This window comes from Urocitellus parryii, chromosome 7 (assembly GCF_045843805.1).
Source record: "Urocitellus parryii isolate mUroPar1 chromosome 7, mUroPar1.hap1, whole genome shotgun sequence".
NCBI classification, from domain to species: Eukaryota; Metazoa; Chordata; class Mammalia; order Rodentia; family Sciuridae; genus Urocitellus; species Urocitellus parryii.
In genome coordinates this window covers 160,779,800-160,803,379 of record NC_135537.1, presented here as the reverse complement: position 1 = coordinate 160,803,379, position 23,580 = coordinate 160,779,800, and the positions used below count along the sequence as shown (strand labels likewise).

General features: G+C 40.1%; 1 protein-coding gene across 1 annotated transcript; it reads right to left on the bottom strand.

Moving 5' to 3' along the window:
* Window positions 1-147: 147 nt before the first annotated feature.
* Window positions 148-16,555, bottom strand: Mrpl45 (mitochondrial ribosomal protein L45). Its single transcript, XM_026386871.2, has 8 exons — window positions 16,447-16,555; window positions 15,076-15,253; window positions 14,561-14,678; window positions 9,930-10,028; window positions 3,341-3,389; window positions 1,927-2,076; window positions 906-1,079; window positions 148-604 (listed from the first exon to the last, which is right to left on the bottom strand). The coding sequence occupies exons 1-8, from the start codon at window positions 16,510-16,512 to the stop codon at window positions 518-520; spliced, it is 921 nt and encodes a 306-aa protein (XP_026242656.1). The 5' UTR covers window positions 16,513-16,555; the 3' UTR covers window positions 148-517.
* Between the last annotated feature and the right edge of the window lie 7,025 nt (window positions 16,556-23,580).

Below are 23,580 nucleotides of genomic sequence, written 5' to 3'. Positions count from 1 at the left end.
TTCTTTCTTTTCTTTTTTTTTTTTTTTTTTTTTGTTATGAAACGGATCTTGCTAAGTTGCCTAGGCTGGCCTCAAACTTACAATCTTCTTGCCTCCCAAGTCACTGGGTTTACAGGTGAGTGTCACCACACAAGGCACAACACCAAAATTTGTCCAACACTCTGATAGTATTTTATTTCAAACTCTGATCTCTGCCCAGTGATTACAAAAGAATGTTACCTATTAGCTCCCACAGTCTCTGCTGTGAAAAAAAGTATCAGATGTTTGTTCAGTGAAACATATTGTCTTTCATCTAGACTCAGAAGCTAGACATATGATTTTAAAAAGAAAAAGGGTCCATGGCCGTGCATACTAGCCAACGACCTGGGCCCAGCCATCAGACATGATTGTAAGGATGAATCTGCTCAAAAGATCCAAGCAAGGCAGGAGGAAACAGGGGTGGTCTGAAAGAGATGGATGACTTCACAACGTCCAGAATCATCATCACCAGTGCTTCACCCCAAGAGTCATTTTTGTGTCAGGCTAGCTGAGACTTATGGTTCTCTCTTTGTGCCTCTTCACATTTTTCCCAAGGTTCCAGCTGGGGGCCAGGAATCATCACCGTCTGAAAGATAGTAGGATGAGTTACCTGCCAGCCAAGACCATGGCTTACCCAGAAGGCTTCATCCCTGCCTCTACCCATCCCATAACAAAGAGTTCCTCTTCTCCACTGTTGAATCTTTCCCTCTCTCCTTAGGTGGAGCCCAAGAGGACTTAGTATGCCCATCTATCGACTGAGGTCTCTTCTTCCTCTGTGGCGCTGGGGATAGAACCCAGGGCCTTGTACATGCTTGGCAAGAGATCTACCTATGAGCTATACCCCCAGCCCCTGCCTCAGGCCTCTTAAACTGTACAAGCTTCCTTACCTTAAGGATGGGCTGCTTAGGGGGTGCCCATGGGGGAACAATCTTGCCATGCATTCTCCAGTTCCCGTAGGGGTTCAGCAGGTGTTTTTCAAACACAATATACTCCAAGACATCCTTGGGTACATCTTCTTGTCCATACATCAACCGCCCAAACCGATCATAGATAGCTAGAGTCTGTAAGGATGAAAGCAAATCTGGCATGTTAGGATTTTTTGTTTTGTTTTCCTTTGTTTTGCCAAACAACCATTTTAGAAATAATCTTAACAAGAATTTTTAAATTTTCAAAAAAATTTTTTAAATCTCAGAAGTCTAGGGCTGGGCTTATAGCACTGTGGCAGAATGCTTGCCTTGTACTTATGAGGTACTGGGTTCAATCCTCAGCATCACATAAAACATAAATAAAACAAATAAAGATATTGTGTCCATCTTTAAAAAAAAATCTCAGAAGTCTGAATCAAAGACTAACTAATCAACTGCTGACACTTTGTTCTTAGAGATTCTTTGATGGGAAAGGGCAGAGTGGGGTTAACACTAGGAAGGGTGAGAGAGAATGTCCTTACACCACACCTTAGTAGGGCTAACATTATTAGCATTAGGAAGGGGCAATGACAGAAAGAAGACCACAGTGAACCTTTCCTTAGAACCTACAGTACCGGGCTGGGGATGTGGCTCAAGCGGTAGAGCGCTCGCCTGGCATGCGTGCGACCCGGGTTTGATCCTCAGCACCACATACAAAGATGTTGTGTCCGCCAAAAACTAAAAAATAAATATTAAAATTCTCTCTCTTTAAAAAAAAAAAAAAAAGAACCTACAGTACTGGAGCTGGAGATGCAGCTCAGTGGTAGAGCCCCTGCTTAGCATGCATGAGGCCCTGGGTTCCATCCCAAGCATCACCAAAAAAAAAAAAAAAAAAAAAAAAAATCCCCAAACCTCAAGTCCTGAACTGGAAGAAGATTCTGGAAGAAGATTCTAAATCTGAGAGAAAAGAGAAGCTGGAAGGAAAGCAAACTGGTGACTCTACCTGCCGGGTGTGCATGCGGACAGTAACCTGGCCATACATGTTGCTCTGGTTTACCATACTCGAGCAGCGAACCTGCACCACCTGGGCCGGCTCTAAAGATTCCACGAAGCCCCAGCGGACAGTCTTATACTTGATGTCCCAGACCATATTCTAAGGGCAGAGAAGAACAAGTTCAACTGGGTTTCCCCCTCCCTGTAAGGTTGCTGGAACTGCCACACTTGCTCTCACTTCCTGCAATACTACAGCCCACAGGCAGTGTTTCCCACCAAATGCTCTCTTGTGCCTTTTATTCCCAAGTCATGATTAAGCTACTGCTCAAGCTCAAGCTTTAGACTTTTCATCTAAATCACCTCCCCTGAGACCTACCTATCTCAAGGACCCTTCAAGTGAAAACCGCATTCCACACTATTGCCAGCATACCCAATGAGCCATATTTCCTCTCATTCACTTGCATAATCTATTAATGACTGCATATTTCTCTTCCCTCCCCCCTCACCTTTTAGCAGTAAAGGTAGGAATTTCACCAAGACCTATTGCTCTAATTATCCCTGGGGGGATTGATAGAAACTGAAGTTCTACAGATAGAAACTACAGCTGAATTTGTAGAAAATGAAGTTCTTATTCTTGAACTTCTAACTGAAGCATAAAGCACCCTCCCTTTTTTTTTTTTTGTACCAAGGATTGAACTCAGGGGCATTCAACCACTAAGCCACATCCCCAGCCCTATTTTTTGTATTTTCCTTAGAGACAGGGTCTCACTGAATTGCTTAATGCCTTGCTATTTGCTGAGGCAGGCTCATATAGCCCTATTCTTGAGAGCCCCTAGTGCACCTAAGGCCCGTTACCAAATAAGCCTTGTGAACCCTTGTTAAATCCTTGCTGCACTGCAGACATGTGTAGGTGTGGCTTCACACAGCCTACTGTAACCTCAGGATCTACACCTCATGGTTTCAGCGCTGTCCACTGAGGTACTCCTGCTTTTCTTCATTTGCTATGGATCTTACCAGACTCTGTGCCAAGTCATTATCATTTAGCTAAAACTAAAAAAATTTAAGCCTGTGCCTTAAACTTACTACACTTTCAAATCTGATCCTTCATGCCAGGTGTAGGTGGTGGTACATGCCTGTAATCTCAGCAGCTCAGGAGGCTGCAGCAGGAAGATTGCAAATTCAAAGTCAGCCTCTGCAACTTAGCAAGGTCCCATTTCAAAATAAAAAATAAAAAAGGGGTGCAGATGTAGCAGTGAGTCGTTCAGCACCCCTGGGTTCAATCCCTGGTACCAAAAATAAATAAATAAATGAAGAATTAATTGAAAAGAAAAACAAAAAAAACAAAAAACTGATCCTTTGTAAGACAACACATCTATGCTCTGCCCTTCAGGTATCCAGCAGCTCTAAGAAGGATGAAAACCTACCGGAAAACAGTGTTCAGTTACCAAAGTATGAAGCCGGTCATGGTCTGAGCTAGGAAAGAGAGAGAGAGAGAGAGAGATATCACTGACACCTTCTTTTATGATGCCCTGTGTGAAAGTTGAATATGGACCTAAAAGTGAAAAACAATTCATTTTTACATTTTTCTGCACATGTACTGTAAGCCAGATGACATGCTAAGTTCTAGAAACACAAAAATGAACCCTTCTTATCTATTATCCCACCTCAGAAGTTTTCAGGAGAAATAAATTCCATTTTTGATGAGCTCTCTTAGTCTTTTTTGGGTTTATTTGTTTATTTTTGGTATCGAGGACTGAACTCGATATGGCACTCGACCACTGAGCCATACCCCCAGTTCTATTTTGTATTTTATTTAGAAACAGGGTCTAATTGAGTTGCTTAGTCGTTGCTGAGGCTGGCTTTGAATTTGTGATTCTCCCATCTTAGCCTCCCAAGCTCCTGAGTACTTATTTATTTTAAGGCAGGGTCTTGTTAGGTTGCCTCTGTTGCCCAGGCTGGCCTTGAAGTTTGGATTTTCCTGCTCAGTCTCCGAAGTAGCTGGGACTATAGGCACACACCACCATGCCTGGCTTAAGTTCATTTAATGTTAGAAGAGAACTTACACTGAAAAATAAAAGGAAGACATTCTGAAACATAACAGACAGAACTCATGTGAACCTACTCCCACTGCAAACATCTAGAAATGCTGGGTAAAATATAATGGATGCACACACACACAGAGGTTGCTTTTTCACTTAGGAGTAGGTTATATCCTGGTAAACCCATCATTAAATTGAAAATACTGAAAGCTAAAGGCATACTTAATACACCTAACCTAACAATATCTTATAGTAACAAAGTATACCACAGAGTATTGAATGGTGGCTTCCCCTACAGCTGCACATCACCATGAGACAAAATCATATGCATATTGGTAACTCAGGAAAGATCAAAAATCAAAATTCAAAGTATGGGTTTCTACTGAATATATATTACTTTCACACCATCATGAAGTAAAAAAAAAATATATATCCTAAGTTGAACCATTGTAAGTCAGGGATCATTTGCACACACATTTTTAAACAGGCAAGCCTAATTTACAAGGAAAAAAAGGAAAATCCCTAGATGTAAGAAATGAAGAGGGATCCAAAAACATTCAAAAAGGAAAAAATGCAACCTGATAGACTCTATGACAGCATGAAGGATGATTGAGCAATCCAGAAATAAATAGCACATTCTTTTTTTTTATATTTACTTTTTAGTTGTAGTTGGACACAATACCCTTATTTTATTGATTTATATGTGGGGTGAGGATCGAACCCAGGGCCCTGCACGTGCTAGGCAAGCACTCTATCGTTGAGCCACAACCCAGGCCCTACATAGCACATTCTTAAATGGGTCAAAGAAGACAAGGGATATCAGAAAATACTCTGAGATAAATAAAAAATACAACATACCAAAACCTATGGGATGCAGCAAAAGGAATACTAAGAAGAAAATTAAGAGATGCAAATGCCCACATTAAAAAAGAAGAGTGGTCAAGTATATGCTTAGCATGGGTTTAATACCTGTAGCATGGGTGCGTACCTGTAGTCTCAGGGACTGGACAGCGTGACATATATTCGTCATGGGTTCCAGAAACTGGAAAGCCCAAGATCAGGACACTGGCAAATTCGATGTCTGGCATGGACCCATTCAACGTACATTGGTGCCTTCTTGCTAAGTCCTCAAAGGGCAAAAAGTTCTCTCAGGCCTCTTTTATAAGGGCCCTAATTCCATTCATTAGGGCTCTGTTCTCATAATTTGATCACCTCCCTAAGGATCCAAAGCCTAATACGATCACCTTGGCTGTTAAGATTTCAACATATAATTTTAGGAGGACATAATGATTCAGAGAACAGCATTAGAATAGGCAAATTCTGGGGCTGGGATTGTGGCTCAGCGGCAGAGCATTCGCCTAGCACGCGGGGGACCTGGGTTCGATCCTCAGCACCACATAAAAATAAAGCATTGTGTTGTGTCCGTCTACACCTAAAAAATAAATATTTAAAAAAAAAAAAAAAGAATAGGCAAATTCATAAAGTGAGAAAATAGAATGGATATTAACAAAAGAGAAGGGAAAATGGGTAATTATTGCTTAATGACCATAAGGTTTCTGTTTGGGATGATGAACAAGTTCTAGAAATGAATAGTGATAATGGTGGTGCAACAACCACTGAATTATACACTGAAATCATTAAAATGGTAAATTTTATAGTATAAAATTTTATAATATTTTATATTTTATATTAGGCATATTTTATTACAAACATGTATAAATATATAAAAGATGTTAGTAAAGACACACACATATATATATATATTAACTTTTTATTTTTTGGTACCAGGGATTGAACCCAGGAGTTCTTAATCACTGAGCCACACCTCTAGCCCTTTATTTTTTTAATTATTTTTTTAGTTGTAGTGTAGATATTGTGTAGACACAATATCTTTATTTTATTTATTTTTATATGGTGCTAAGGATCGAACCCAGGGCCTCACACGTGTTAGGCAAACGCTCTACTGCTGACCCACAACCCCAGCCCCATCTCTAGCCCTTTTAAATTTTTATTTTGATACAAGGTCTCACTAAATTGCTCAGGACCTTGCTAAGTTTTTGAAGCTGCCCTTACACTTGTAATGCTCTGTCTCAGCCTTCTGAATCAATGAGATTACAAGTGTGCATCACCACACCCAGCTAAAGGTGTATGTGTGTGTGTATTTTTTTTTTGTAGTTATAGATGGACACAATAGATAGATAAGTAAATCTATCTATCTATCTATTTATTTATTCATTTTGTGGGGCTGAGGATCAAACACAGTGCAGGCACTCTACCACTAAGCCATAACCCCAGCCCCTAAAGGTATAGTTTTTGACATGATTATATCTTTAATTTTTCTTTTTCTTCTTCCTTTTAAGAGAAGGCTTTTCTATATATGTTGTCCAGGCTGGCCTAGAACTCCTACCTCACTCAGTCCTCCAGCCTCAGTATCCCAAGTAGCTAGGATTACAGGTGTGCTCCATGGTACCCAGCATATCTTTTGATTCTTAAAAAATAAATATTTGGGCTGAGTAAGGTGGTATGGGTCTATAATTCCAGCTACTGAGGAGGTTAACACTGGAAGATTCCAAGTTCAAGGCCAACATGGGCAACACAGCAAAACTCTACTCAAAATCAAAAAATGTAAAAGGGCTAGTTATGTAGCTCAGTGGTAGAGCATGTGCTTAGCACTGCATAAGGCCCTGGACTCGCTCCCCAGTACCAAAAAACAAAACTATTTTTTAGAAAAATGCAGGCATACAAAAGATAAGAACTAACCAAAATCAAAAAGAGGGGAGAGAAAAGGCAACTGAAAACAATTGTACAGCATATATAGATTGTGGAGTTACCAAAGATTTTAAAATAAGTGTAATAATATGTTTAAGAATTCAGGGGCTGGGGATATAGTTCAATTGGTTGAGTACTTGTCTTGCATGGACAAGGCCTTGGGTTCAATCCCCAGTACCACCAAAAAAAAAAAAAAAAAAATTCAAGAGCAACCTGCTATTGGGTCCCCCCTTGCTCTGTGGGAGCTCTGTCACTTTTCTCCTTACTTAAATAAATCCTATTCCTTTCATTCTTGAAAAAAAACAAAGAAAGAAAATAAATTAGGGGCTGGGGATGTGGCTCAAGCGGTAGCGCGCTCGCCTGGCATGCGTGCGGCCCGGGTTCAATTCTCAGCACCACATACAAACAAAGATGTTGTGTCCGCCAATAACTAAAAAATAAATATTAAAAATTCTCTCTCTCTCTTTCCCTCTCTCACTCTCTCTTTAAAAAAAAAATAAACAAACTGTATTTTAAAAAAATAAATAAAAAATAAACTAGAGCCAGGCACAATGGCACATGCCTATAATCCCAGCAGCTCAGGAGGCTGAGCCCTAAACAACTTAGCAAAACTCTGTCTCAAAATAAAATAAAAGAGCTAGGGACATAGCTCAGTGGCAAAGCACCCCTGGGTTCAATTCCCAGTACCAAAAAAAAAAAAAAAAAAAAAAAGAAAGAGAGAGAAAGAGAAGAAATTAGGTGACAAGACAGATGTGCATCTGTAATCCCAGCTACTTGGGGTGGGGAGCACAGGGAGTAGCTGAGCCAGAAGGATATTTGGCCCAGTAATTCAAGGCCAGCTTGGGCAACATATCAATACCTTGACTTTCTCTCTCTCTCTTTTTTTTTTTTAATTGTACTTGGACACAATACTTTTATTTTATTTATTGTATGTGGTGCTAGGCGAGCACTCTACCACTGAGCAACAACCCCAGCCCAAAAAACCTTGACTCTATAAAATAAATAAATAAGTAAAAAACATAATAAAGTAAGAAGTTAGATGACAAGATGGAAAATTTTAGCAGAGAAACTGGACACAGTATAAAACAACAACAAGGGGCTGGGGATGTGGCTCAAGCGGGAGCACGCTTGCCTGGCATATGTGTGGCCCAGGTTCGATCCTCAGCACCACATACAAACAAAGATGTTGTGTCCACCAAAAACTAAAAAATAAATATTAAAAACAACAACAACAACAACAACAACAAGGGCTGGGATTGTGGCTCAGCGATAGAGCGCTTGCCTAGAACAGGCAGGACCCGGGTTCAATTCTCAGCACCACATAAAAATAAAGGCATTGTGTTGTGTCCATCTACACCTAAAAAAAATAAAATATTTAAACAACAACAAAAATCAAGTGAAAAAAGATCAAGCTAAGTTTAACAGCAAATTACATACATTAAAAAGACAAGAAGACAAACCAGAAATAATCAGACTAAAGATGTAGAGATGGAAAAAAAATGACTGGAAAAATACTAAAAAAGAGCCTAAAACACATTTGGCACACAGTGAAAAGCTCTAACATATGTCTATTCAAAAATCACACAATGAAACGAAAAAGTAGAGCAGAAGCAACATTTGAAGAGATATTCTGAGAATCTTCCAACACTGAAAAAATACCCTAAAATTTAAAAACCAATAGGAAACATACCAGAACAAAGACACACACACAAACACACACACACACACAAACACACACAACTGTAAGTACATCATAGTAAATTGCTGAATACTCAAGGGAGAGAAAAAAATCTTAAAAGCAGCCAGATGAGAAGAAAATTTAACTTCAAAGAAACAACTAGAAAAAATAGATAACTTTCCAATAGAAACAGCAGTAACCAAAAGATTACATCTTCAAAATGCTCATAGAATATAAGAAAGAAGGAAGGAATTCTTTCAGGTTTGGGAAGGGAAGTAAACAAAACATGAAAGCTACATAAAAAGAAACCAGAACCAAAAATTTAGACCACAATAGCATGGAAGGGGGATAAGGCAGTGATTAAAATTAAAGTGTTTGCTGGGCACAGTGGCACACATCTGTAATCCCAGCAGCTCAGGAGACTGAGGCATGAGGATCATGAGTTCGAAGCCAGCCTCAACAACTTATCGAGGCCCTAAGTGATTCAGCAAGACCCTATCTCAAGATAAAAATGTTCTGCCAGACATGGTGGCCTACACCTGTAATCCCAGCTACTTGGGAGGGTATGGCAAGAGGACTACAAGTCTGAGGCCAGCCTGGACAACTTAGCAAAACTTTGTATCAAAATAAAAAGGGCTGGGGAATGTAGCTCAGTAGTCAAGTGCCTCTGGGTTCAATCCCTAGCACCACAAAAAAAAAAAAAAAAAAAAAGTTAAAATGCCCTTGGTTGAAAAAAAGTTAAAATGTCCTTGGTTGAATAAAATTTAAAAAGCTGGAAATTTTCAAAAGTAACTAATTCAAAATAACTCAAGGAAAGGAAAATGTACATACATAAGACAAATGTACAAAAAAGATCAGGATGATTTAAGCCATTCCAGCATAGTCCCAACACTTGCAGGTAAAACTGAGGCAGACCAAATGGTAAAACTCCTACAAGCAGAGAGAGAAGCAAAACATCACTTCAGTCACTAATTACTTTCCACATTGCAAGTTCTCTCAAAGAACTTTTTTTTTTTAATATTTATTTCTTAGTTGTAGTTAGACACAATATGTTTGTTTATATATGGTGCTGAGGATCGAACCCACGGCCTCACACTTGCTAGGTGAGCGCTCTACCGCTGAGCCACAACCCCAGCCCCAGAACTCTTTTTTTTAAAACTGTTGATGGACCTTTATTTTATTTGTTTATTTATATATGGTGCTAAGAATGGAATCCAGTGCCTCACACATGCCAGGCAAGCACTGTACCACTGAGCTACAATCCCAGCCCCTCACTCTAGAACTCTTATTTGAAGGAAAAGGAAATAAATATGTGCAGAAAACTGTGCCTTGGGGCTGTGTGGTGGCTCAGTGGTAGAGTACATGCCTAGCATGTGAGGCATTGGGTTCCATTCTTAGCACTGTATATAAATAAGTGAATAAAAATAAAGATCCATCAAAATCTAAATATATATATATTTTTTAAAAAATGTGCCTAGGATAATAGCTATTGAGAACAAACACATACAAGATAGGGAGTTCACTTACTTATTTAGACAAAGGTGAGCTTCTATGAAAATATCCTTAGCTTTTTCAGGGAAGTCCTTTGTTTTAAAATTAGCATCAAATTCTTTTATCTTCCGGATTCTGTAAAATTAAGCATGAGAATCATTATAAAGAAAGCTTCATAGAATTCCCATAACTCCTAACTTACATTAACCTCCATTAGTACCTGCTCATTCAATAATTAATTTTTGAATGTGTCAATTCCTGTAAATTCAAGCCTCAAATTCTCAAATCAATCATTCAAGGCTCTCAAAGTGAAATTTTAGAATTCTGGGATTGAAAAAAATTATCCTGGTTGGGGTTGTGGCTCAGCGGTAGCGCGCTTGCCTAGTATGTGTGAGGCACTGGGTTTGATTCTCAGCACCATATACAAATAAGTGAAAATAAAAGTCCATCAACAATTAAAAAAAATATTTTAAAAAATTATCCTATGAGCACTAAGACAGAAAGAACAACCCAGAAGTATAGTTTAGTGACAGAGCACATGCTCAGCACATGAATACCTAGTTCAATCCCAAGGAAAGGAAGAAAGATAAAAAGGTAGGAAGGAGGGAGGGAAGGCAAGGAAAAAAGGAAGGAAGAAAGAATGGATGATCAAACAGTTTTCATTCAAAGCTGGGGATAAGCTCAGTTGGGCTGGGGATAAAGCTCAGTTGGCCGAGTGCCTGCCTTGCGTGCACAAGACCCTGGTTTAAATCCCCAGCACGACAAAAATAAAAATCAGAATGAAGAAGTACTTTTTGTACTGGGGACTGAACCCAGGGATATTCTACCACAGAGCTACACAGCCCTTTTCTTTTATTTTTTTAGATAGGTGACTGGGTTTACATGTATGCACTAGCATGCCAAGTGGAGCAGTACTTCCCCCCCCCCCCATACTAGGGATTGAACCCAGGGCCTCACACATGCTAGGAAAGTACTATACCACTGAGGTATATCCCCAGCTTCAGAACAGTGGTTTTAATTGAGGAAAAAGTAAATCTGGCCCAGAATTGTATTCCTGAGAAAATTATAAATGAAGTAGGAGAATAAAAGATGATTTATTTTTTCTTTGAGTACTGGGGATTGAACCTAGGGGTGCTTAACCACAGAGCCACATCCCTCTCAGCCTTTTTTATTGAGAGGATCTTTATAAGTTGTTTAGGGCCTCGCTAAGTTGGTAAGGCTGGCTTTGAATTTGTGATCCTCCTGCCTCAGCCTCCTGAGCTGCTGGGATTATAGGCACATACCACAATATCCAGTAAGATTTTTCTTTTATATTTGTAAGATCTCATTTATTGACCATGCACTGTTTTGGGGTTTTGTTTTTAATATTTTAGTTGTGGATGGACACAATACCTTTATTTATTTATTTTTATGTGGTGCTAAGCATTAAACCCAGTGCCTCACACATGCTAGGTAAGAGCTCCACCACTAAGCTACAGCCCCAGCCCCCCATAAATTGTTTCTTAGGAAGCTACTAAAGAATGTCTTCAGAGTAAAAAATGAAGCATTAGCTAGGTGCAGTAGTGTAGACCCAGCAACTTGGGAAGCTGAGGCAGGGGAATAATGAGTATAAGGCCAGTCTGGGAAATAGAGGGATCCCATCTCAAAAAGCAAAAAAACAAACCAAAACCAAACAACACATGAAAGGGGAAGACACAGGATCCAAGAAACAGGGAATACAACACAAAAGAAAAAAAAGGAATGTTAGGCTGTTGACTAAATAGATCCCAAGATGTACAGTGGGGCCCAAAAAGCAACTAAGACTGAAATAGAAAGGTTCCAGGAACAATTTCTTGAGGATTAAACTGATAAATACTTAATGTTTTAAATGTAATAAAAGGGGATTTACATAAATACAGGTTTTTTTAAGCAAAATAGAAAACAAATTCAGAAAAAAAATTTATGTTGGAAAGGAAAAACAATCACAATGTTATATGATTCATAAGTCAATAGCATTTTGAGTTATAATTTTATATAATTAGGGAATCCTGATTTAATCAGAGTGTAACTATAAATATATTCAAAGTATGAAGAACACCATCCAGTAGAATTTATCCCAGGAATGCAAGGTTAGCTTAAAATATGAATGTCAATTAGTGTAACATACCATATGGACAGAATAAAGACAAATAGACCATCATCTCAATAGATACCACAAAAGCATTTGACAGTTGTTGGTGGTATATGTCTATAATCTCGCTACTTGGTAGGCTGAGGCACAGGATCACAAGTTTGAGGCCAGACTGGACAACTAAGGAAGAACCTGTCTCAAAATTTTAAAAATGTAAAAAAAGGGCTAGGGATGAAGCTCAGTGGTAGAGTGTCCCTGGGCTCAATCCACATTATGGGATGGGGATGGGGTGGCATTTGACAAAAACCAACACCTTTTCTTTCTTTTTTTGTTTTTAAAGAGAGAGAGAGAGAGAGAGAGAGAGAGAGAGAGAGAGAGAAATTTTTTTTAATATTTATTTTTCAGTTTTTGGCAGACACACATCTTTGTTTGTATGTGGTGCTAAGGATCAAACCCGGGCTGCACGCATGCCAGGCAAGCGTGCTACCGCTTGAGCCACATCCCCAGCCCCAAACCAACACCTTTTCAATAATTTTTTTCACTACAGAGCCTTGCTCATATTGTTCTGTCTCCCTAGAATGCCATTTCCTGCTATCCTTCTCCACCCAGCTAACTCCAAACAATCCCTTAGGTCCCAACTTTAAAGTATCATTTCCTCAGGGAAGCCTTCCATGCTCCACCAGATTGTCATCTTTCCCTGTCATGTGTTCCCACAGCACTCATACTTCAGCTTATCTATAATTATTTAATTGTATGCAATCAGTATTTACAGTGACTGTTTTTCCTTCCTAGAATGGTAACTCTATGAAAAAATTATATGAGTTTTGTTCATCATAATTATCAGAGACCCCACAGTTCAGGAGCAAATATTAGCAGTACAGGGCTGGGGATGTGGCTCAAGCGGTAGCGCGCTCGCCTGGCATGCGTGCGGCCTGGGTTCGATCCTCAGCACCACATACAAAGATGTTGTGTCTGCCGAGAACTAAAAAATAAATATTAGAAAATTCTCTCTCTCTCTCTCTCCCCCCACTCTCTTAAAAAAAAAAATATATTAGCAGTACAGTTATTAGAAAAAGTAAGTATAAGTGTTCAGTTACAATTAAAGCAAAAGCAGCACTAAAAAGAGTTAGAGAAGGCCTAACAGCAGACACTACTCTTTTTTTTTTAGGGGGAGAGAGAGAGAATTTTATATTTATTTTTTAGTTTTCTGCAGACACAACGTCTTTGTTTCTATGTGGTGCTGAGGATCGAACCCAGGCCGCACGCATGCCAGGCGAGCGTGCTACTGCTTGAACCACATCCCCAGCCCGCAGACACTACTCTTAAAACGGGTTTTATGTTAGTAAGGCAAGGCGAGGGTGTTTTCAGGATGTGCAAAGAGAGAAGCACAGCACAGAACTCTAAGGAATTGGCAATTAGTTCAGAAATGCTGAAGTTTAGGATGAGAAAAATGGAACAAGGGGCAAAAGATGATGATAGAGGAGGTGGCAAGGGCCAGATCACAAGTGTTGCCTATCACTGAAGAAATCTGGATTTTATTCTTCAGGCAATGGAGAACCACAGAGTTTAAAGCAGGGAAGGTGACATGATAAGATCTGTATTTAGAGAAGTAAGTCATGGCCATGTGAAAAACTAACACTGACAATATACTTATACTCAAAACCTATACATAATCCCAAAGCACTTATAATTTAGATTCAGAAAGTGACAAATACAAATACTCAAAACCTATACATAATCCCAAAGCACTTATAATTTAGATTCAGAAAGTGACAAATACAAATACTCAAAACCTATACATAATCCCAAAGCACTTATAATTTAGATTCAGAAAGTGACAAATACTAAGTGATTTTGTACTTTCAATTAAGAAGTTCAAGATCCTGCTCCTTAAGGCCCTATTCGTTCCCTGTAACAGATGTCTTCTTGACCCTTTTTTTTAACTTTTCTTACTCTTTGAAGCTTTAACTCTAAGATAATTCTTAAATAAATGTGCTGCCTTTATTATTATTTATTAAAAATTTTAAATGTGATTGCAAAAGGGGTCCACATATTAACTGATTTGACTAAATTATCAATAAAGGTTGAGATGTTAAGAATCAGAATGCCGGGCTGGGGATGTGGCTCAAGCGGTAGCGCGCTCGCTTGGCATGCGTGCGGCCCGGGTTCAATCCTCAGCACCACATACAAACAAAGATGTTGTGTCCGCCGAGAACTAAAAAATAAATATTAAAATTCAAAAAAAAAAAAAAAAGAATCAGAATGCCACTTGGGTTGTGGCTCAGCGGTTAGAGGACTCGCCTGGCATGTGCGAGGCCCTGGGTTCGATCCTCAGCACCACATAAAAATAAATAAACAAAATAAATATTCAAAAAAAAAGGAATTAGAATGCCCACATTATTCTGCATTAAATACAAATCTATTACAGAAGACAATACTGACAAAACATTAAAGAAGTTATACTCAACCCAATTAACCCAAGAAGGCATCTCTGGGATAAAGTAACAATAAGAAACTTCTATTTGAACATTGACCCATAATTGTCTCCAACACCTACGACAATTGTGATGCTGCATTTTTCTTCAATCGCTCAGTTCTCTGTTTCAGTCCTTCCTTTGAAAGAGATGACATTCGAGCATCACCCTCAGGAGGAACATAAGCATCAAAGATACCAGCTGTAAGGAGAGAAGAAAATTAAATAGGTTTTAAAAGAATCATAAAAAATCACCTTCAGGTCACATAAAATTGGGAAGGATCCTGGATAAAAAGTAAACTAATCTATAAAATAGGTTTCCACATAGAAGAAACCATGTTATACTAGGAAAAAAACAGAATAATTTAAAAGTCTGTTTCTACTTCTACAAAATGCAGAAATTTCACATTTGCTTTCTAGAAATACTGTGAAAACAAGATCAAGATTTTATGAAACACAATGTATATAAAATAAATACTGAGGCTGAATTGATTTAGTGGTTAATTAAATGCTATCAATCTTAGTTCAAGAATTCCAAGTTCCAGAAGGTCTCTGATAGTAGAGTATAGGGTAAAGGTCCCCAAAATACTGCACCTCACCTGTACAGGCCACATGTATGGGCCGATCCAAACGTTCTGGGGGAATAACCAATCCTGCTTTCCGGGCATATTCTATAAACTCCTTTTCTGTTTTGTATTTGGGTTCATAAGCAGGAGGTGTGAAACGTTTTTTAGTTCTTACTGGAACTACAGCTGTAGACTGAGTCATCAAGAGTGACTGAAATATAAGGAACAGATTAGAGTATAGGCAACCTGAAAAAAAAAAAATCTATTTTGAACAAACTCTAAGCAATGCATATCCAAAGATTGTTTCAGGAAGAATTATAATGGAGAAAATGCACTGATGCCTTAACACCTAGGGACATATCAGACTCCAGTTAGCAATTTTTATTAACATCACTCAACATTTATTTAAAAAAGGCTTTCTTCTAGTACATTCCATAGTACTACTAGATACAGAGTTATTAAAGCAAAGCACTTTCAAAGAACTTTTCAATCTGATGAGGAACTTTAATATCAACCCAATACCCACATGAATGGAACGCTGTTATTGAAATATAAGCAAAGTTCTCTTCTTGACACCTTTTGCTCATTCTATCAGGAATCTCACTGGAAATTATTCTACTGTTCTAGCTCCCAATGAACAAAAAATAATTTAAAGGCCAGGTGACCTGCTCACTCTGATCATAAGATTTGCTCAGGAAGGGGCAGTGACAATAAAGGACTCTCTCCTTTCCAGCTACCTTTTTTTTTTTAATATTTACTTTTTAGTTTTAGGTGGAATATAATATTCTTTTTTTATTTTTATGTAGTGCTGAGGATCGAACCCAGTGCCTCATGCATGATAGGCAAGTGCTCTACCACTGAGCCACAAATCTCAGCCCTTCCAGCTACCTTTTTTTTTTTTAATTGGTCATTGAACCCAGGGGCACTTTACCACTGAGTCACATCCTCAGCCCTTTTATTATTTTGAGACTAGGTCTCCCCAAGTTGCTTTGGGCTTCACTAAACTGCTGAGGCTCGCCTCGAACTTGGGATTCTTCTGGCTCAGCCTCCCGAGTTGCTGGGATTACAGGCCACCTTTCCAGCTAACAATTTAGGCTATGTATAAGAATCTAGGAGAAGCGGGCCCACCCGCCAAGGCTCCACTTCTTTCCCCTTTAACACCTCCAGATAGACCCAATCCAAACTGAAGGGACCTAATTCATTTGACCTTAAGGCCCCGCACAGGATCTCCCCATTAGGTCAAAGAGCCACGTAAGGGAATCTCGTCCATCTCAAAACTTTTCCCAAAACTAGTTCTGGCCGCTTGGCCCAGCTGCACCAAGGACAACTGCGCATTGAATATTCCCTTCTATTCTATCCTCCTTCTCCAGTCCCTAGCGTCCTATCTGTCCTGTCCCTACCCACCTGCCGAGACCACCATCCCAAAGCTTTGGATAAGCAAGACAACCTCTGAGGCACGGGGGCTGCCATTTTGTTCACGCAAAGGCCGCTGGGATGGGGGCTCTGCAAGAAAAGTGTGAGGTAGGAGAGAAGGCGCAAAGGGTGGAGCTAGCTCGGGAGTGGAATTTTCCAGGGAGCGCGCCCTCTGACGAAATGTGAGCCGCGTGGACGCGCACGTGCTCGCGGGGGGGGGGTAGGGAGGGTCGCGTACGGACGCGCGCGTGCGCAGTTGGGGGTATGGAGAAATGCACGGCTGTCACGCGCCGGCTGGAGAATGCTTGAGTTCCAGCTGCGCGTGCGCATGAGGCTGTCTAGCGGCTTGGGGTTTCTGCATTCCTATGTGTTTGACACCTTGCTGCACCTTACTTACGTTCGGTAAAAAAATAAAAAGGTGTTCCCTCTGAACTCAAGAGAGTTCTGAGGAGACAAGTATTTACCTTAAAAGCCAGGAGTACATTGAAGGCTTCTTGGATCCCAGAAAGGGCGAAAATGAGTAATTTCTGGATATTTATCTGACCTTATATTATATGCTCTGTAACCTAAAACCTGAGCCTCAAGTTTTCCCTATCTACCTGGGAAGAAAAGTATTATTGTTGAATTAGGAGAATTGTCCATTGTGTTTACTAAGGCAAAAGGTACCCAAGACATTCTTGATTTGTCATTTCAGAAAAGTCACAGGCTTAAAATTAACAAATTTAATAATAGTTGATCCTTAGAAATCACTTACCAGTTGCCTGGCAATTTTCTAAGCATTTTACATCATTTAACTCAATCTTCACCAAATAAGAACAATATTCCCATTTTACATTATATGGTTGAATCACAGAGGAATTAAGTAATTTATTTACTGTTAGACAGCTAAAAACTGGCAGAACTGAAGTTCAAATCCAAACAGTCTAACTCCAGAATCCATGTTCTTAACCACTATGATGTACTTCTCCCATTCAGTTCTTAAAGGAGTCATGATTTGGGGATTATCCTGAAAAATTCAGTTGTCAAAGCAAACATATTCCACACTTACTCTCTGGGTTTGTTGTTGTTTGTAGTTTTGGTTTGGTTTGGTTTGGTTCTGGGTATTAAACCTAGCGGCACTTTACCACAGAGATACATTCTCAGCCTTTATTATTTTTTATTTTGAGACAGGATCTGTCTCAAAATAAAATTAATAATTACTGAAGCTGACCTCCAATTTATGATCCTCCTGCCTCAGCCTCCTGAGTTACTAGGATTATAGGGATGCACCACCAAGCCAGTTTACCCATTGGTTATTATTTTATCAATTACTGTTTGAGCACCTATCTACAATATTTTGCAATGAATTAGGAATTATGGTCTGTGCATACAAGAGCTTTTAGGCTGGAGGATAATTCCTAAAAAGGTTGAAATAAAGTGGTAGGGACTATAAGACAAACTGAGATTACTTATGGATATGGAGACCACATACATCACTTTTTTAAATTTTGTGTGTGTGTGTGTGTGTGTGTGTGTGTGTGTGTATGAGAGAGAGAGAGAAAGAGAGAGAGAGAGAGAGAGAGAGAGATGCTGAGGCTTGAACCCAGGGTGCTCCACCACTGAGCTATATCTCCTTTTTTAATTTTTATTTTGAGACAGGGTCTCAATAGGTTGTCCAGGCTGGCCTTGAATTTTAGATCCTCCTGCCTTAACCTCCTGAGTCCCTGGGATTTCAGGGGTGTGCCACCATGCCCAATATACAAGTATTGTATATTGTTTTAAGTCTTAACTTTTTAACTATACTGAAAATCTTCAAGGGTAAGAATTTCTCCACAAATTCTAGCCACAGCACCAAACCTATAAGATGACGTATTAATAGTGACATGAAATTAGATGCTGTATGCGTTGTGAAATACATATTATTTCAATGAGAAGTATTATTTCTTTTAAAAAATATTTTTAGATGTTGATGGAGCTTAATTTTTTTTAAAGAGAGAGAGAATTTTTTAATATTTATTTTTTAGTTTTCGGCAGACACAATATCTTTGTATGTGGTGCTGAGGATTGAACCCAGGCCGCACGTATGCCAGGCAAGCGTGCTACCGCTTGAACCACATCCCCAGCCCAAGCTTAATTTTTTTAATCATTTTTATTTATATGTGGTGCTGAGAATCGAACCCAGTGCCTCTCACATGCTAGGCAAGTGCTCTACCACTGAATCACAACCCCAGCTCCGAGAAGTATCATTTCTTAACATCTGTTCACTCTAGTCCCTAGAAAATAAAACATATATATATTTTTCTTTTTTTTTTTTAATTGGTATATCCACCAAGTGAGGAAACTCACTCCATGGATGAGTAGTTAGTGGTTATTGACTATACATAAAACTGATATAGTCTCTCTAGGATTATAATGAGTAGTTAGTGGTTATTGACTAAACATAACACTGATATAGTCTCTCTGGGATTATCTTCTCTACTGTTGAGTTTTTCCTAGGCCTCATACAGTAGCCAACACATCTCACATCATTTCTGCCTGCTCTCTGCTCACTTTCTCAGGTACTGCAGGCTTGATCCATATCAGCCAGGATGATATAATAAGGGGAGTCAATATCATTTAATTAATTCTAAAGATGAATTGTAAGTGAATGTTGTTTGATTAGCTGCTGTCTTGGAAAATTCATATCATCTTCCTACCCCATTAACTCCAAGGATAACTGGAAGCTTTTTGCTCAGAAAATATTACCAAAGAATATTTCTTCATCCTTACAACCACTGTGGTAGTTCACATTTCTGAAAAAGCAAGATCAAAAGATCTTGCATTAATGATGAGAACAAGAGAAGAGAAATCTGCAATTAGAGGAAGAAATACATGAGTAAGGGCTCAGCCTGGAAAAGAATAGTCTTGCACATAGTATACACTCAAATATTTAATCAATAAATGGGTAAGGAGAATCCGAGATGAACTATGATGTAGCAGAAGGCAAAATTGATTTCCTGGGACTGGTGTTATGGCTCAGTGGTCCAGCGCTCACCTAGCACATGTGAGGCCCTGGGTTCGATCCTCAGCACCCCATAAAAATAAATAAGTAAATAAAATAAAGGTATTTTGTCCTACTACAACTAAAAAATAAAAATATTGATTCCCTATTTCTCCCAACATGGGAGTTCCTAGGAGTTCCTAGACTCCCTTGTTGTCCTATTGAAACTTCTAAGCAGGGCCCAAAGAGGGTAGGACTTCCCATGAGCAGTGGGACACATACTTGTAATTTTTTCCCCTCCCAGTGGCTGATAACATCAAAGTTTGGAACTTCTGAAATTTTGCTGAGTAGCCTACATTTAGGAGAAGCACAGCCAATTTAAACAGCACAGCTGATTTGTGGTTCAGCGGTGAGCCACAAATTCTTCTGGTGAATTGGAAGAATTTGATTCCAAATAGCATTATACTTGAATTGAAAAAAGAAATAGGCTTGCTTTGTGTTTATATTGTATTTCCCCTCCCTAAAGTGAGAGCACCAAGAGCAAAAGCAGTAAATTGTGGCCAGTCACATGGTGGTGTCACAAGCCTCTAATCCCTGCAACTCAGGAGGCTAAGGCAGGAGGATTGTAAATTCAAAGCCATCCTCAGCAATTTAGTGAGACCCTAAGCAACTAAGCAAGACCCTGTTATGGCTCGGTGGTTAAGCACCCCTGAGTTCAATCCCTAGTAACAAAAAAAGGAAGTGAGTTGTCTAAGACCAGGTGCCACAAGAGAAACAAGAATCCTGACTTCTAAGAAGTACTCCCAACTGATCTTTAGCTAACAATGTTAGCAGAGCTTCTTTGTCACTCCAAGTTAACTACCTATGGCTTTCACATAATGGTTAAGAATGGCCTAATGTTGGGCTGGGGATGTGGCTCAAGTGGTAGCGCGCTCGCCAGGCATGCGTGCGGCCCAGGTTCATCCTCAGCACCACATACAAACAAAGATGTTGTGCCTGCCGAAAACTAAAAAGTAAATATTAAAAAAAAAAAAAAAAAAAGAATGGCCTAATGCCCAGGCTGATTGCAAGGAGGATTGCAAGTTCAAAGCCAGTCTCTCAACTTAGTGAGGCTCTAAGCAACATAGCAAGATCCTGTCTCAAAATAAAAAAGAAGCTGGGAATGTGGCTCAGTGGCTAACCCAGGTACCAAAACAAAACAACAAAAAAGAATGATATAGTGCTTGAGTTTACGTCTTAGCTCCATTGCTTTCCCTCCTTTGTAGAAAGGGAGTAATTCTGTACCTAACTCACATAATTGTTATTAACTCATTAAAGTGAAATAAATTAAAACTTGTCTCTCTGGTTAGTTATGGCCACTACTTCCAAACATCATGAGAGCCTTGGAGGGGATATATAGGGCTTAGCAGAATCCTAGTAAGTGTATCTGCTCTTTGTGTTGGACACAGAGAACATCCTTGCCTCCAGAGTTCATCCCAGTGCAATGTCCCTAAAGTAAGAGAGATCCAAAGGAGTCATGAACTAGAAATTCCCTGTGTGTTAGTTTTTTTTTCCCCTAATGAGCATTTCACATCTCTGTTGAAGTTACAAAATACAGGTAGTTTCCAAGCCCCGAAGCAAATCCTCATTCCTGGGTTGTATAACTTTCTTCTGTCACCTGTCCTTCTTTCTCATCCATGCTTCCATTCACCCCTGCTGTGGGCGACAAAGCCTTTGCCTTTGCCTCTTTCTGCCTGCCCTAGATTCCCTGTTCTAAAGGTATGTTTAGGATGAGATATTGCTCATCCTGGCACAGCAGAGAAAGAAGCCCATACATCCTGCTGTTCAAGCCAGGCCCAGAATTAATCCCTTGCCTCTTCTTGCTCCACTTTCACCCCAGCTGACTAAATCAAGCAATAATCCTAAAAGGGAATTTCAGGCTATTTGTGACTCCCTGCCTCCCCACCCCCCCCACCCAACATGATGTTTAGGAAGGAGAAAGCAAAGCCCTTGGATCAGAGTAATCTGTTTCTAACCCATTTCCATTCTCAGGGATTACCTCCGCAGGGGGAGGGAGACAGAAATAAATCTAACACCTTGTTTGGGAATTTGGGGAGGAAGCTCCAGGAGGGCCCTAGAGGCCTGTGAGCATGGGGTCCCAAGAATCTAGGACCCTCCTTCTCACATGCTGGAGTACCCTGCAAAAAGGTCCACAGATTTGAAAAGCAATGTCTACACTAGTGTTTGGCAATAATAGGCACTCAATAATTGTGTTGAACGAAAGAATACAAAATGTACAGATTGTGGGCAGATGAAGGCAAAAACAAACTCGGGTTGTCTCTACAAGTCTTGTGTCCTTATATGCACACATTAGTTGTGGCTGAATTCAGTCAGCCAACAAATAAGGAAGTATGATGGGGTGGAAAGAGCTCTGGATTGGGAATCAGGAGACATGGATTGTAGTCCCACTGTTGCTTGCATAGGTTTGTCCTATGGCCTTGGGAAAGTCACTTTGCATTTCTGATCCCTAATTTCCTCCCATTAGAAAAAAAAAGGGGGTCTGGGGTTGTGGCTCAAGCGGTAGCGCTCTCACCTGGCATGCGTGTAGCCTGGGGTTCGATCCTCAGCACCACATACAAACAAAGATGTTGTGTCTGCCAAAAACTGAAAAAATAAATATTAAAAATTCTCTCTCTCTTAAAAAAAGAAAGAAAGAAAAAATCTCTCTCTAGAGCCCTAAAAGTCCACAGTTTCATGTGATGTGTATTGAGCTCCCATTAATAGTGCCCAAAGGGGCTGGGATTGTGGCTCAAGGGTAGAGAGCCCCCCCTAGCACGGCGGGACCTGAGTTCGAGCCTCAGCACCACATAAAAATAAAGGCATTGTGTTGTGTCCATCTGCACCTAAAAAAGTAAAAAAATGTAAAAAAAAAAAAAAAAAAAAAGTGCCCAAAGGCCTGAGCTCATGAATTACTGAAAATTACTCTTTTAGAGGCCCTTTGTGACCCTGGTACTAAGCATACATTCTCTTTAGTCTGGGTTCCTTCCTCTACCCTCCTTGGACCCTAACATACAACCATGTCTTCCCCCTGACATTATTTTGGGATATTTTTCAGTGACTAGGTGAGGGTGTGTGAATGCAGAAAACTTCCACTAGAGGGTACCAAGGCTGCACTGGGATCTCAGATTGCAGGGAGGGCCTTGCAGACCCAAGAGTTCAAGATGTTTAAGTATCTGTGTTGCGAGATGGAAAGACTTTCATTCATTGCTCATCACATGGTCTATCTCTTAGTGTGCCTTGATAGACTCAAGAGGTCTCTGCAATTTTGGCATCACTATGATTTGATTTCACTTTAAATCAAAGGCAGCTTGTTATCTTGGAGTCCATAGGGTTCTGGCAACTGATGTGAACCTTGCTTCATGATTTCCAAATTCTGTGAGCAAATTAATAAAATCCACTGTAGCTCGGCGTACCCATCTATGAAATAGGGATCACAAAACTTACCTCATAGGGCTGTTGTAAGCACTAAGTGAAATAATATGTAGAAACATGTGACTGACACAGCAGAGTTGCCCAAAGCTGTTTCCGTGCTGACAGACAGCTCAAAGGCCTGCCACAAACGCAGAGAATTGCGGTGTTGAGAATGAGAGATGGATTTCCAGGAGCCACTTCCTCCGAATGAGAAGTGTGGCTTTTTTGCTGTTTTGCTCTTGAGTCTTGGAGGTATGCAGGCTGGCACAGCTGAGCATTCGGGGTCATACCTCAGTTGTGTTGTATCATTCTCAGTAGCCTAGCCATGACACTCCTCTGCCCTTTCTTTATCTTGGTTTCCGAGGAGGTGAGTTTAGTTTCTACTTCCTCCTCCCTTCCTCCGCAAAAAGTCTCTTGTATCTTGCCTGGTGTTTTCCTGAAGTGCCACATCCCCACCTTGCTCTATACTTGCTTCCCCTTTCCTCTCGTCTCTCCTACAGTCACTTCTGGGGTTTCTGAGACAGAGCGGATTTTGGGAAAGAGGGAGAGCCAGAGAGAGTGTCAGGGCTTGCGTGTCAGGAGACACGTTACAGCTACAGGGCAAACCAGGGTGAAACCACAAGCCAGAGGCCCCAGGGCAGGCAACCAGAGGCCCGCCCCTTGGCTTCTCTCATCCCTGTCTCACCCCAGAGGTTTCCTGGCAGGAGTGGGAGAGG